The sequence below is a fragment of the Lithobates pipiens genome, unplaced genomic scaffold, assembly GCF_037356315.1.
Source record: "Lithobates pipiens isolate NorthernLeopardFrog02 unplaced genomic scaffold, aLitPip1_a1.2 Scaffold_16, whole genome shotgun sequence".
Classification (NCBI taxonomy): Eukaryota; Metazoa; Chordata; class Amphibia; order Anura; family Ranidae; genus Lithobates; species Lithobates pipiens.
In genome coordinates this window covers 451,484,425-451,499,636 of record NW_027507748.1, presented here as the reverse complement: position 1 = coordinate 451,499,636, position 15,212 = coordinate 451,484,425, and the positions used below count along the sequence as shown (strand labels likewise).

The window sequence follows — 15,212 nt, the reverse complement described above, 5'->3', positions numbered from 1 at the left end:
GATATTCTAGAAATGCACATCAAACTGGGCATTTGCAGAGTGACTCCAAAGGCTCTGTGTTATCAGGAGATGGATTGGGGACAGTGGAAGATGGAGTGTATCAGAGAAGACCAGATCAAACAGCCTTGTTACACAATGTAGAGGATTAACCCCTTGGGTTTCACTGAGTATAAGCATGTTTTACTGCATATACAGACTGATTTTATTGTTATGGGTTTAGTAACACTTTAACGAACTACAATGTTTTGCAGCGGCATCAGTATTGGTACTTGGAGGAACTGTAGTCTGCTCACATAATTTGTAATAAAAAAAACCTTTGCCATTCTGAAGCTTCCCTTCAACCACTTTGCTTATTATTTTATATATACTGTGATTTTGTACTTGCCGAATATGTTGTAGAAATCTCCCTCGACTGTCTGGCTGTAGCCATTTTAACTGTGGGCAACTGAATCTGGTGCCTGTTCACTTCCAGGATTTACACCAAAGCACAAACACACCTCCAGCTCTGCAGCTCTCATTGGCCCCCTCATGACTCATCCCTCCTCCCTTCCTGGCAAACTCTCACAAGAGAGCACTGTGCATGATGTCATAAGCCTAGGCTAATGACCAGACAAACAGGAAGTGGGCTGTATAAGGTACTTACTGGCAGAAAAAAAAAATTTACGATCAAAAGACAAAACAACAAGGGCTGAAGGTTTAATAGATGGAAAGTTAAAATGACTGAAGCCCCACTTTAATAGCAATGTTTCATAAGAAATGAAAGCTTTACTCAAAAAATACACCAATTACCCTTTGCAGAGCGTTAGAATATTGAATTACTATTTTGTGGTACAAATACAACATTTTATTGTACTACTCACTGTAACTTACAGCTATTGTTCTAATTCATGTTTTGGGTAATTGGTATTAGAATGTTTTTTTTTTTTTTGGTATTAGAATGTTTTTTTTTTTTTTGGTTTTAAAATATATATTAATTTATCATTTGGTGTTCATTCATGCTGCATACATGCTAAATCCTCAATTTTAGTGTGCAAGCGGCTGTCAGTTTTTAGTTGTAGTGAATTGCAGAGGTGAAAGGCATGTGACGTGATTCATTGAAGTGCATCGCTTACTTAAAATTAAAAAGTATGGGAATTTGTAGGGGGGGTGTTGGGTGGATGTAGTACTGCTTCGATGGTGCCTCTGTCCCCTGCTGGCTCTAAGGCTGAGAACCAAGCGAGTGAACACCACCGATCGCTCGGTTCTCAGGGCTCCCTGAGCAGAGAGCTGGTGACTCAGTCACTGCCTGCACTACTTGCTTATTGATGTCTGGAGCTGCCATTTCCCAACGTGTATTTGACCTTCCATAACGGAGGGTCCATCTCATGTGGTATGGGTACATCCTGACTATATGTTGGTGACCTCACTTGGTGGAGGATATCGTTGGATTCCATTTGCACTAGAACTTTATACAGCATTTTGTTTTCTTTTGGTCTGTTGGATTTATAGGTCATCTTGTTGGACTTTGTTTTCCCTTCTTGTAGTTTAAAATGATGACGGCAAGTCAAAATCGAATATAATAGAGTGGATGACCTCTTCTTTTTAGTTTTGAGACCTTGACTTCTATCTGCTATAGATAGCTGTGTTCGTTGGGAGAGCAGCTCACATATATCCACTTTCGTTTTTCTTGAACCTGGGCAGGCGGCACAAGATTGGGTGGAATTTTCAGCACATGATGATGTTTTCAGGTAAGGTTATGTTGAATGCTACATTATTATTATTATTATTATTATTATTATTATTATTATTATTATTATTATTATACAGGATTTATATAGCGCCAACAATTTACGCAGCGCTTTACAATATAAAGGGGGAGACAATACAGTTATAATACAATAAAATACTAGAGAATTGAGTGCCCTGCTCAGAAGAGTGTCATGGTTATGCAGTGATCTTCCTGTGTTTGCTTACCTCCCCTCATGTTCAGACTAGAGGCCAGCCACTTCCACCTGGTGGTTTTTATAACCTCTCCTCTAAGCATGGCTCCACCCCAGGCCCTATCAGGGAGCCCTATATTAACCTGTGCACTGCAGGCCATCTGTGCTGATCAACCATTGTGTATACCTTTGTGTTAGCTTCCTGTTTCCTGCCGTGTGCTCTTCTACTGGTTTCCGTTACCGACTTTGGCGTGTTTGACTATCCCTGTTTGCCTGTGATCCTGACCTTTTGGCATGTCCCCGACTATTCTTGTCTGCTTGTGGCCCCGACCTTGGCTTTGTCCCTCACCATCCCTATCCTCCTGTTGCCTACTGTGGGTGTGAGCTGGGGGACCCTGGGGGTCGCGACCTGGAGCCAGTTGCAGCCAAGTCCTTCCTCACCACTAGAGGCGCTGGTGAACACCTGCTGGCTCTTAGACTCCGCACCCCAGGGCATCTTATGCTCTAACCCCAGTGGGATCTGTCCCCCGTCTGCAGCAGTCAGCCGTAGGGTCCACAACCCTGCGGTGCACTCCTGATCCCTACGGTGTGCATCTGTCACCTCGCCTCAAGGTGACCTGACAAAGAGCTTACAGTCTAATAGTGTGGGGCAGGTGGTACAAAAGGTTGTAACACTGGAGAATGAGCTGATGGAAGTGGTAAAAGATTAGAGACGTGATGGGCTTTCCTGAAGAGATGAGTATGGCGGAATTTCTTTATGAAATTGTCACAACAGTAGAAAATCTATTGAACAAAAAAGAATTACAAGAACTTGTCGAACACGTGAGTATTACCAATACAAATTTCATACTGGTGTTATGAATTTGTTTCCAACAACCTCCACGGTGCCAGAAATGTGATTTAAATGCCATGTTGATTACATTTCAAATGATTAGGGTTTTCACCTGATCACCAATGCTACCAGGAATGAAAATGAGGATAAATTGGACATTTTAATTTTCTCCCAGAACAGGGTTAGAGGGGAACTCTTCGACTGGGGAAACTTGTTCCCTTGGCAACTTTCTAAAAGGGAATTTCCCTTACATTAGAAAATTTCCTTAATTTTTACAGAATAGTAAACTTGTATATTTTGTGTCCTTTGGCGTTATCAGTGCATGCCAACAATATTTTTACAACTTTCCCATAGTACTTCAAAAGACCTGCATGCTATTAAGAAAGTTAAGAAAAATTGAAAACTTGTAATAAAAAACAAAATTGGCAGACTCAAATAGGAAGTGGAACAAAATCTCCCTAATGAGATCTATGGGGGGGAAAAACCTGACAGGGGCTTTAACTCTACCTTACACTCTCAAAAGCAAAAAAATAAATTTAGAAAAGATATATATATATCTCTCTCGATCTCTATACCTGTGTAAATTGTTGTGTTGAAGTTGAGTCTGATGTGTATGACCCCACTTGTTTTGGTGATTGGCCATCCTACACTGGACATGAATTTACCTTTTACAACTTTATTTGCCTACTTGTGATGCTTCAAATATGGCCCCTTTTACACTGATCAGTTTTTCAGAGAAATGAATCCCTTGAAAGGATAATTGCACCATTGGGAACATGTTACAGATTTCATCCATATTTAGGGTGGAACATGTAACGTGCTCAATGCTGCAACCGATGCGCGATTCCCCCCCTCCACTTCCTGTGACAGCAGTATGGAGAGAAGTTCCCTGTATTAGCAGTCACTTTTTAAAATCGGCATGCCCGTGCGGCCACGTAATTCATTCACACAGCTCTCTGTGAATGAAGTACAAGCTCCAACATCCTTTGTAGCTGTCGGCTTGTAGTTTCTAGTGAACTACCCTGTTGCTCCACAGTTTGATTCTTCTTGTCAGATTGTATCTGCTTCCCATACAGAATGTATGGGTACACAGATACACTGACAGATCTGCAGGAGACCTGCATGGCACCAGCGCTGGTGCAATGCTTTACAGGCTTCAAAAACAGAAAAAGAAATGTAAATTTTTTTTACCGGCAAAAAAATGTGCATTTATTTTTTATTTTTTTTCAAAAAAAGTGACCTTATACCTTTAAATCTTATGGAACTCTTCACACAGGGCAGTTGTATTTTTCACTGCTTTTTTTTTTTGCAAAAACTCAGTAAAAATGCATAATGCATCCTTAATTCCTATGGACTAATTCAAAACGATCATTTGCGTGTTTAAAAATCCTGCTTGTAGACCACTTTTCATAAATTCCACCTGCCCTTTATAGCAAAGTGGGAAAAGGATATTGGGCCCATTTCTGTTAGTGCTTGGGAAGAGATTCTTCAGGTCTTCCACTTTGTGTCTCTTTCACTCTCGCACAGGTTAACCCAGATTTTTATATTGCATAGGGAGTATAGGACCCCGGAATTTCTGTGTGCTATGGGCTTAAGAGGCGATCTGGCTTGTCCTAGATGCGGCAATTCAGGGTCTTTGTTGCATCTATTACGGTGCTGCCCAAAACTCCAGAGATGTTGGGCGGAGGTTGTGGGCAAACTTAATAGGATCTTAGATGCAAGTCTTCTAATGGATCCTCGTACGTGTTTGTTGGGGTATGTCGACAGTTCATTGCTTAAGCCACCCATGCGGACTAATATCATACGTGCGTTTGTAGCCTGAACACAAATTGCCCTCAAGTTGGCCTCCCCGTTTCCTCCTACTATATCTGACTGGATATTTGATCTTAAGTGTATTTCCTTTGAGAGCGAGAGAGCTTTTTTTTTTTTTAGAAATGCAGTTAAGACTCAATTTGGTTACTGTGGCCAGCTCGTATGAGCTCGCTTTTGAGCGAAGTTAAACAGCCTTTGTAGACTAAGTAGTAATGTTAAATAGGTCCCATCTGCATTGCTTGATGTTTGCAGACCGTTAGTTTTTTCAGGTAAAAAAAAAAAAAAGCTCAAGATTATGCGTTTTTTTTTTTTTTTTTTTTTTTTTTTTTTGTATCTTAGTTACAGAGCAGTGTGAAAGCGGCCCAAAACGCAACCGACTGATGTGAAGCGTTCCATAGGATTTTAGAGGGATGCATTTTTCATACGTTTTTCTACTGAACAACTGATCAGTGTGAAGGGGGCCCCTACTCCTTAGGGTTTGATGCATTCTGCGCTCAGAGATAATGAGGATTGGAGTCAAAATTGTTAGCTTCAAGGACTTGCAGTAGGAATCTGCAGAAAAGACATTTCTGGGCCACTTTCTCTGAGGCGCAGAGTGAAGCTCCTCCAAGTGTTTCATTTCAACTAGTGCCTTTGTTACTAAATTTGAATCTACAACTTGTAATCTTGTATAGTGTTTCTGATGAATATTGGTTGTATAAAACAAATTTGCATTATGGAAAACAATCTTTTATGAGGATAAATGTAATTTTATCTTCCACTATAAAATGAGTTTCCTTTTTCCACAGGTCTCCGTGGAGCAATGGCATTTGCCCTCGCAATTCGTGACACTGCCTCATATGCTCATCGGATGATGTTTTCCACAACTCTTCTAATTGTATTTTTTACTGTCTGGGTAATAGGCGGGGGAACAACTCCCATGTTATCCTGGCTGAATATCAGGTGAGTGGTATCACAACTAGTCATCCAACATCAGTCATCTGTAGCAAAGCAGCTATGAAAGCACAAGCTTTTTTTTTTTTTTTTTAATTTAAACAGGTTTGTATTTTTTACTTGTAGGCTATCACATCAAGTAGTAAAATAGCTCAATCATCTTCCATACCCCTGTCTTCATTTTCATTTCATTCTTGTACTATGCCAGAGTTGGTGACCATGTGCCATCGATGGAGGATGAGTCCATTAGACGTTGGCAGTATTTCAGGTGATTTGGTTCTTCCATGTGAAATTAACACAGTTTCTTTGAGTACAATCCTTGGGGAACCTTTCAGCTGCTTTTGTTGATCTAGCTACCCTTCTTTAGGACTATAGCTTTTGTATGCATTTTCTCTGTGCTTGGCTTTCTTCAACTTATTTGCATATTACTTTGTGATTGGAAATTAAAATTCTGAATTATAATAAGATAATACTTTATTGTTGACAGCCATACTCTGCTCATAATGGATTTTTTCTTTAAAGAACTGGTGAACTTGTAAAAGTAGCTGGTTTATATAAACAAGATTTTAATTAATTTTCATTATGGCAGTTTACAAAACATTTAATACATTTTTAATATTGTATATAGTTTATTCATACATTTTTATATCATATTTTTATATATATTTTTTACCATTGAGGTTCACAAACCAAAGAGTTAAGGTTCTGACTCATTGGTTTTTATCTTATCATAGTCTGTGTCAGAGGGAAAATTAGTATCAACACATCATATTGCTTCAAATTTAGTTGTTTAACCGCTTGAGACCCGCGCTATAGCCGAATGACGGCTACAGCGCGGATCTCCTTTGCCGGGACAACGTTTATTGACATCGTCCCGTGCACGAGCGGCCTGCGCGCCCCCTGAGGGGCGCGCGCGGCACGCTCTGTGACCGGCGAGTCTGAGACTCGCCTGATCGCGGATCCGAGCAAGGGGTCGATCCCGACTCCTTATCACGTGATCAGCTGTCAGCCAATGACAGCTGATCATGTGATACAACGGAGCTGGTAATCGGCTATTATTCCTCCTCGCGCTGATAGCGCGAGGAGAAAAAAAAAAAGCCGATCACCGGCGGCTGTGATCGGGACATTAGTCCCGATCACGTCCAGCCCTGCCAGTGCCCACCTGCCCCCTGCTTTGCCACATCAATAAAAAATGTGTCCCGCCCTGTCAGTGCCACCCAGCAGTGCCCACAGTGCCACCCAGCAGTGCCCAGAATCTGCCTCAACTAAGGTGCTGCACCCCAGTGCCACATATCTGTGCCCATCAGTGTCATCTACCAGTGCCCAGCAGTGCCGCCCATCAGTGCCCAGCAGTGCCACCTATCAGAGCCACCTATCAGTGCCCCTTAGTGCCACCCATCTGTGCCACCCATCTGTGCCCATCGGTGCCGCCTTATCTGTGCCTATTAGTGCCGCCTTAACTGTGCCTATCATTGCCTCCTCATCAGCGTACTTCAATGAAGGAGAAAAATTACCTGTTTGCAAAATTTTATAACAAACTATTAACCACTTGCCGACCGCCCCACGACGATGTACGTCCTTGCCTGCCCGCCGGTCGGGGGGCCCGATCGGGCCCCCGCCCGGTGCCTGCGGCAGTCGGTATTCGTTCGGGAGCGATCCCGGACGAGGGGACGGCCATTCATTCATGGCCACCCCCTCGCGATCGCTCCCGACGAATGAAAATGTCCCGTGACATCACTTCCTCTCCTGTAATGTAAACACAGGAGAGGAAGTGATGTATTCTCTCCTCCGTGTCGGTATTTTTCGTTCCGGCACCGAGGAGAGAGCATTGGTGAGTTGCACAAGCACTACACTACACAGTAGAACATGCCAGGCACACTCACACCCCCCCTTTACCCCCCGATCACCCCCCAGTTACCCCTGCCCCCCCCCCCCAGTCACAGTGACACCAATTGCTTTTTTTTTTTTTTTTTGCATTGGTGTCATTTGTGACTGTAATAACTGTTAGGGCAGTTAGGGTTAGCCCCCTTTAGTTCTAATGTGCCCCCCTAACCCCCCCAATAAAGGTTTAACCCCGTGATCACCCCCCCTCGCCAGTGTCACTAAGGCTGGGTTCACATTGCAGCGGTTTATGAGAACGAATGTGATTCGCACCCCACTGCAGTGCAAATCACATCCGATCTCTGTGCGATTCGAGTTCAGCCATACAGATAGTATGGCTGAATTCGTGCCGCACCCGCCGCAAATTCGCACGGGACCCTTTTTTTGGCCCGCAGCAGAATCGGATCGCATGGGTGTTCACACCATGCGATCCGAGTTTGCAGATCGCACTGCGATATGCGAACTGATCTGGGGGTGTCATTAACATTTCACTGACACTCCCAGCAGTTCGCATAGGGCAGTGTGAACTGCCGCCGGGAGGCATGCGATGCGGGAACCCGCCGCGGATTCATGGCGTTCCCGCATCGCTCCAGTGTGAACCCAGCCTAATAAGCGATCATTTTTCTGATCGCTGTATTAGTGTCACAGGTGACGCTAGTTAGGCAGGTAGGTATTTAGGTTCGCCGCAGCTTTTTATAGCGCCAGGGACCCCCATATACTACCGCATAAAGCCCCCTGATTTCCCCCTAGTTAACCCTTTCACCAGTGATCACCATATAACTGTTACAGGTGACGCTGGTTGGTTAGTTATTTTTTTATAGTTTCAGGGCACCCGCCATTTATTACCTAATAAAGGTTTAACCCCCTGATCACCCGGCGGGTGTCATTTGTGACTGTAATAACTGTTAGGGCAGTTAGGGTTAGCCCCCTTTAGTTCCAAGGTACCCCCCTAACCCCCCCAATAAAGGTTTAACCCCGTGATCACCCCCCGTCGCCAGTGTCACTAAGGCTGGGTTCACATTGCAGCGGTTTATGAGAACGGATGTGATTCGCACCGCACTGCAGTGCAAATCACATCCGATCTCTGTGCGATTCGAGTTCAGCCATACAGATAGTATGGCTGAATTCGTGTCGCACCCGCCGCACCCGCCGCAAACTCGCACGGGACCCTTTTTTTGGTCCGCAGCAGAATCTGATCGCATGGGTGTTCACACCATGCGATCCGAGTTTGCAGATCGCACTGCGATATGCCAACTGATCTGGGGGTGTCATTAACATTTCACTGACACTCCCAGCAGTTCGCATAGGGCAGTGTGAACTGCCGCCGGGAGGCATGCGATGCGGGAACCCGCCGCGCATTCGTGGCGTTCCCACATCGCTCCAGTGTGAACCCAGCCTAATAAGCGATCGTTTTTCTGATCGCTGTATTAGTGTCACAGGTGACGCTAGTTAGGCAGGTAGGTATTTAGGTTCGCTGCAGCTTTTTATAGCGCCAGGGACCCCCATATACTACCGCATAAAGCCCCCTGATTGCCCCCTAGTTAACCCTTTCACCAGTGATCACCATATAACTGTTACAGGTGACGCTGGTTGGTTAGTTATTTTTTTATAGTTTCAGGGCACCCGCCATTTATTACCTAGTCTCACTAGTGTACCCCTAAATTTAGGGGTGTCTACTTTCCAAAATGGGGTCATTTGGGGGGGGGTTTGTGCCATCTTGGCATTTTATGGCCTTCAAAACTGTAACGCCCTTAGAAAGCCTGAAGGCGGTCCTTGGTTTTCGGGGCCCCGTACGCGGCTAGGCTCCCAAAAAGTCCCACATATGTGGTATCCCCGTACTCAGGAGAAGCAGCAGAATTTATTTTTGGGTGTCATTTCACATATGCCCATGGAATGCGTGAGCAATATATCATTTAGTGACAACTTTGTGAAAAAAAAAAAAAAAAAGTTTGTAATTTTCCCGCAACTTGTGGCAAAATATAAAATATTCCATGGACTCAACATGCCTCTCAGCAAATAGCTTGGGGTGTCTACTTTCTAAAATGGGGTCATTTGTGGGGGTTTTGTGCCATCTTGGCATTTTATGGCCTTCAAAACTGTAATAGGTAGTGAGGAGTGAAGTCAAATATTTACGCCCTTAGAAAACCTGAAGGCGGTTCTTGGTTTTCGGGGCCCCGTACGTGGCTAGGCTCCCAACAAGTCCCACATATGTGGTATCCCCGTACTCAGGAGAAGCAGCAGAATTTATTTTGGGGTGTCATTTCACATATGCCCATGGCATGTGTGAGCAATATATCATTTAGTGACAACTTTGTGTAAAAAAAAAAAATATATATATTTTTTGTCATTATTCAATCGCTTGAGGCAAAAAAATAAAATATTCAATGGGCTCAACATGCCACTTATCAATTTCCTTAGGGTGTCTACTTTCCAAAATAGGGTCATTTGGGGGGGTTTTGTACTGCCCTGCCATTTTAGCACCTCAAGAAATGAGATAGGCAGTTGTAAACTAAAAGCTGCGTAAATTCCAGAAAACGTACCTTAGTTTGTAGATGTGACAACTTTTGCGCAAACCAATAAATATACAATTATTGACTTTTTTTTTTTTACCAAAGACATGTGGCTGAATACATTTTGGCCTAAATGTATGACTAAAATTGAGTTTATTGGATTTTTCTAATAACAAAAAGTAGAAAATATCATTTTTTTTTCAAAATTTGCGGTCTTTTTACGTTTATATCGCAAAAAATAAAAATCGCAGAGGCAATCAAATACCATCAAAAGAAAGCTCTATTTGTGGGAAGAAAAGGACGCAAATTTTGTTTGGGTACAACATTGCATGACCGCGCAATTACCAGTTAAAGCAGCGCAGTGCCAAATTGTAAAAAGACCTCTGGTCATTTACCAGCAAAATGGTCCGGTCTGAAGGTGGTTAAACATGATTTTTTATTTTATTTTTTTGCATTTTTTTTGTTTGTTTAGCAAAAAATAAAACTCCCAACTGTAATTAAATACCACCAAAAGAAAGCTCTATTTGTGGGAAAAAAATTATAAAAATGTCATTTGGGTACAGTGTTGTATGCCCGCGCAATTGTCATTCAAAGTGCATCAGCGCTGAAAGCTGAAAATTGGTCTGGGCAGGAGAGGGGTTTAAGTGCCCAGTAAGCAAGTGGTTAAAAAAAAATCTCTATTTTAAGGCACAGAAACACCAGGTGGCCCATCAGACAAATAAAAGGGTGTAGCAAAAAGAGCTAAAGCGTGTGCTGGCTCGTGTTAGACTTGATATCACAGCAATAATGACAATCCATCCAGACCCCCTTGATATGGGGATACAGTCAAGGAGCAGATAATCATACTTTTTCCCATCCTCTAGCCCAGTCCCAGTTATATGCGAGGACTATGCAGTAGTGTCATCTTAGAGCCACTTGGCCCATATTTTGTTATTACTTCATGTTAAAGAACAGATTCATGTTTCAAGTGCAGCCATTATCCATTTTAGAAGACCTATATAGCACTGCTCACTATGAGGACTTAATACAAAAATGTCTTCCGAGGTGACAGATAATACTTGTAGTTCATTTACATATCTCTGTGAAGGGGGAAGGGCGTGGACACTTTCTGGAATGTCAATTCCATAGCACATTCAATTGCACTTTGCAAATCAATAGAAAACTGTTTAAGTAAAGGAACTACCCCATTCCTGTGCAAAGGTGGATGTTGGATGGTCCATAGGGGGTCATTGGGGTCTCCCAGGAAACATTTCTTGACTTTATCATAAAGAGAATGTCCACCAACTTTTCGTTGATCCGTTACCATGCCATTATTTTTTTGGTTTAACCTGCATGACTGTTGGGGTACCAGACTATCAGACTTTAGCTTGTGTTTGCTTTGCCGCTGTGAAAATGAAGATTAGAAGTCTAAATTGGTCGGTGGTAAAACCATCTGATAGATTAAAGAGAACTACTTTGTATGGGTTCTTGAGAATGCTGCTACAAACAAAGCTGTGAGGCACCCTGGAGGAATTTAGAAAATCTAGGGGACACCATGTACCATCTAATTAATAGTTTATAAATGGCCTTGTTGAATGAGGCGTTCAGTTAAATGTTCAGATGTGTCCCATATTTGGGACTTGGTGGCATTCAAGGGAGCTGTCCAAATCTTTCCCCCATTAGGAAATGTAGTGTGAGGTGTGTTCAGAGTCGCCCTCTAAAAGAAAACCACACATTGAATAGACTATATGGGGTTGATTTACCAAAACTGCAGCGTTCAGAATCTGGTGCAGCTGTGCATTGTTGCCAGACTGCTCCTTCAGAGCGCATGAACCGATGTCATCTGCTGTAATGTATAGTGAATATCTCTTAAACCGTGCACGTTTAGGAGATTTTTACAGTACCTATAGGTAAGCATTATTATAGGCTTGCCTATAGGTACAAGACAAAGATTGAAGTTTACAACCACTTTAAGGTGGATTGTACGTAGTTTTTGGTTTGGGAGTTTTTTTATTTTTTATTATTAATTTGGAGAAAGCTAAATATCTTAGACGAGGAGGCATATTGTGTGGATTGTAATGAGAAAGAGCTGAGTGTTCCTTGCACAGTGGTTGAGTCATATACTGAACTCTGCAAATGTCTGCTTTGGTCAGCTGCAGGAATTTGAGGGGTTTTTCATATCCCTGGTGGAAAAGTTGTTATGGTTTTAAAAGGTGTGTGGAATGGTACAGCAATTTGTTTGAATATTTTATAGAATCCCAGATTTTTCTTTCCAGGTTTTGCATTTTATTAAACTTTTCAGGCACCAAAGAAGTTGGGCGCTGTAGTTTAGTTTCTGTGCAGGGCCTAACAAACAGTTGTTAGAGCATTCATTGTACAACACATAGTAATTGAAACAGTACTGAGTCAATATTTAGCACCAATGATATAATGGTGGAGTACAGAGAGTAGATGGCCCCCTGTGAGTGTTTAGTCATGGGTGTGCTAGTGCCATGTAGGGGGTGTCCTGTTGTGGAGAAGAGATGGAAGGGATGTCTGGTGTGGGGAGATAGGAAAGAGAGGATGGTTGTTTCTAGGAGTCAGATGTTGTGCAGTGTGGAAGGAGAAGAATGTAGGAGTAAGAGGCAGGTAGAGGAGAGAAAAGCAAAGAAATGTAAACAGGTTTTTAGAGTGTTTAGGTGCCAAGTCTGTGATACGTTTGCACAGATCAGGGGAGGTCCATAGGATAGTCTTTATCCTAACTGGCGCTACTTGATATGCTTTGTGCTGACCTTCAAGGGTCTGATTTGATTGAAACATTTTAAGAGGTTAGGAAAGCTAATTGTGCTGACCAGTAGTACAGTAGTAGTTGATAATGTGGTGCAGAAAGGTGTGTGTTTTTTTTTTTTTTATTATTATTTTAATTTTTTTAAGAGCCCACAGAACTATATTTGGCACTTAAATGACTCCCTGTTATCTTTAACTGACATTGTTAATGCAATTCACACCTCCCTTTTTTGTATACTTGGATGAAAATGCCAATTCCGCTTCTTCCACAACAAACCTATGGGAAGCCCATAAAAGCGATGCTTATTCAAATTACTGTGTGCAAAAAAAAGGTTTCTAAAATCGGCTTATTTTCTCACCTTGTAAGGACATAATTCCAGTCATTACAGATTGTATCATTGCAAAAAAAGTAGAACTTTTCCTTACTGATGGGGCAAAAAACATTTGTGATGGACTAGAAGAAAATTTCACTTCTGTGCTAACAAACCAGATTCTATGCTAGCAAACATATTCTTACCTACTAACATGATTGTGGCCAATCCGTCCACAATCGGGGATAAATTTACAAATTGACTCTATCTGTAACTATTTAGCAGATGACTTGCTCCTTTCCTAGCTTTGTCTGCTTCCTTTTCATACCTCCCACCTGCAGATGTACTTTCCTCTTTAACTCCATCTTGAAGCAGCCTCAGTTTTTCAACTAAATTTAGCAGCTTATACTGGTTGGAGTCTTCTTAACCCCTTAACCCTTGCAAGATAACTATGGACCAGTCCTGTATCAGCGTATCATCCAGAGCATCTACAGACTCTTTCTGTGGTCAAACAAATACTCCTGCCATTGACGGCTACAATTCTGGAAAACAATAGTACATTATTGGTTGACCTGGATGAACTTGTCTTTTTTCAATCAGGCTAACTATGTAACAGTTTATATCCACGTTATGTCGTGTTACTATCTGTACTAAAAATGTATTGAATGTGAAGTTGCCATATTGACCTTAGGAACACTGGCTGAACTTGAATGTAAAATATGAACCAGTATATGGATAAGAGAATGTTCAACAGGGGTATGGCGGTCTGGTGTCATCTTCAAGGCTGCTATCGAGCCATTTGATATTTCTTCTGGAAATCAAGAGTTGACTCAATGTATGTACAGTTGGCTGTATACAGGATGGTGAGAGGTGAATCCCCAGATAGATGAGTCTTCCCATCGGTGAGGGAAATATCTTTGGTTGTCTGAGCATGGGTGCTGGTGAGTTCAAAGTCTAGGACCATTTACTTGAGTCGTTGACCCATAAGCCTAAGAATTTTTGTAAAGTTTGAAAATCTTGTCATGGGCTTTTGTCCGGTTTTAGCAGTACATCATCGGCAAAGAGGAATAGATTGGTATCCAGCAACTTCTTTGCCCTGGATATTGGGAATGGATTTTATAGTGAATGGCAAGTGTTCAATTGCTAGGGCAAATAAAAAAAAAGGGGCACCCCTGCTCATTTTTATACAGATGGGTGGGAAAAGGGTGGAGGGGTGAAATAAATAATCCTTCTCTAAAACTCTGTGGAAGGTGAGAGTTGACTAGAAGGTATAAATAAAAGGACACCAGGGCTCTCCACGTGTTTCCCTCTGAAATATACTGCCTACAGGGGGTGAGATTGAGGGGTGAGTGTACTGAATTAATGGACTCCACACAGTATAGATCTTCCTGTTAATAAAGAAGGCATCTGTGAAATGATGGGCCTCCGTTGTGTGAATTGCTTCTGCCATGCCCTTGCATTAGTTTGTTAGCAGCTAGTAAAACATACGTGGCTAATTTTAAATTGGCGTTTAGTGAGAAAGGGGTGTTTGAGATTGAGAAGTGCAAGCCAAGGATCTCTTAGGGGCAACTAAAGGTAAAAAATAGTTTGTCTGGGAGCTTCAGACAACAGAGCTCCTACTGCATTTATGTAAAACATGTATTGGTGAATGAAGATGTAGGAAAAGTGCATAAAACTTAGACTAAAGTATATTAAAATAATAAGAGAAAAAAGAATCCAATGGCAAGAAACATTCCTTAGAACAACAGTGGTGATGGGGGAGCTGGAAGTTTCTGCCACCCTGGCCAATCTTGAAATAGCGCAAGTAAATAGAGAGAAGGTTGGAATATAGCTATAAGCTGAAGTACCTTGCCTCTAAGTTATTCTGTATACACACAAGAAATCATCTGAAAATTGTCAGGCTTTTGGCCCGTGTGTACAGCTCACTCTCGCATGCACTCCCACCTGCTCAGTGAGCCTGTAACTCCAACAGGAATGCCCATTAAAACAACTTACACAGTGGTACAGTTAAAACAGTGCAAGTTTGCAAATTAACATGAGAACTGTGGCATACTGCAGGTTGAGCAAGAGTCATCAGGTAAGTAACATTCCAGCATACCTATGGCCATTGCAATAAATGGCTATGTCACTTGTGTTGCCATGAGGCCATAGCCGTTGCCCCTCAGACACAGATGTAGTAGTTCATGATCGAGAGAGTTGCAATGTCACCTAGATGCATGTAAAGAAGGCGCAAAGTAGCCACAAAACATACCTTCCAAGTTTTGGTGTA

General features: G+C 42.3%; 1 protein-coding gene across 2 annotated transcripts in view; it reads left to right on the top strand.

Annotated features, from left to right (window-relative positions):
* The window catches only part of SLC9A7 (solute carrier family 9 member A7), a 134,735-nt gene that overhangs the window by 101,341 nt on the left and 18,182 nt on the right, over positions 1 to 15,212 (top strand). Inside the window, exons 11-13 of one of the 2 annotated variants that reach the window (XM_077482799.1) lie at positions 1,616 to 1,727; positions 5,352 to 5,505; positions 5,705 to 5,764. In XM_077482799.1, the coding sequence (XP_077338925.1) occupies positions 1,616 to 1,727; positions 5,352 to 5,505; positions 5,705 to 5,764 (326 nt within the window). The remainder of the gene's footprint in view (positions 1 to 1,615; positions 1,728 to 5,351; positions 5,506 to 5,704; positions 5,765 to 15,212) is intronic. The other variant, XM_077482800.1, reaches the window with a different exon arrangement.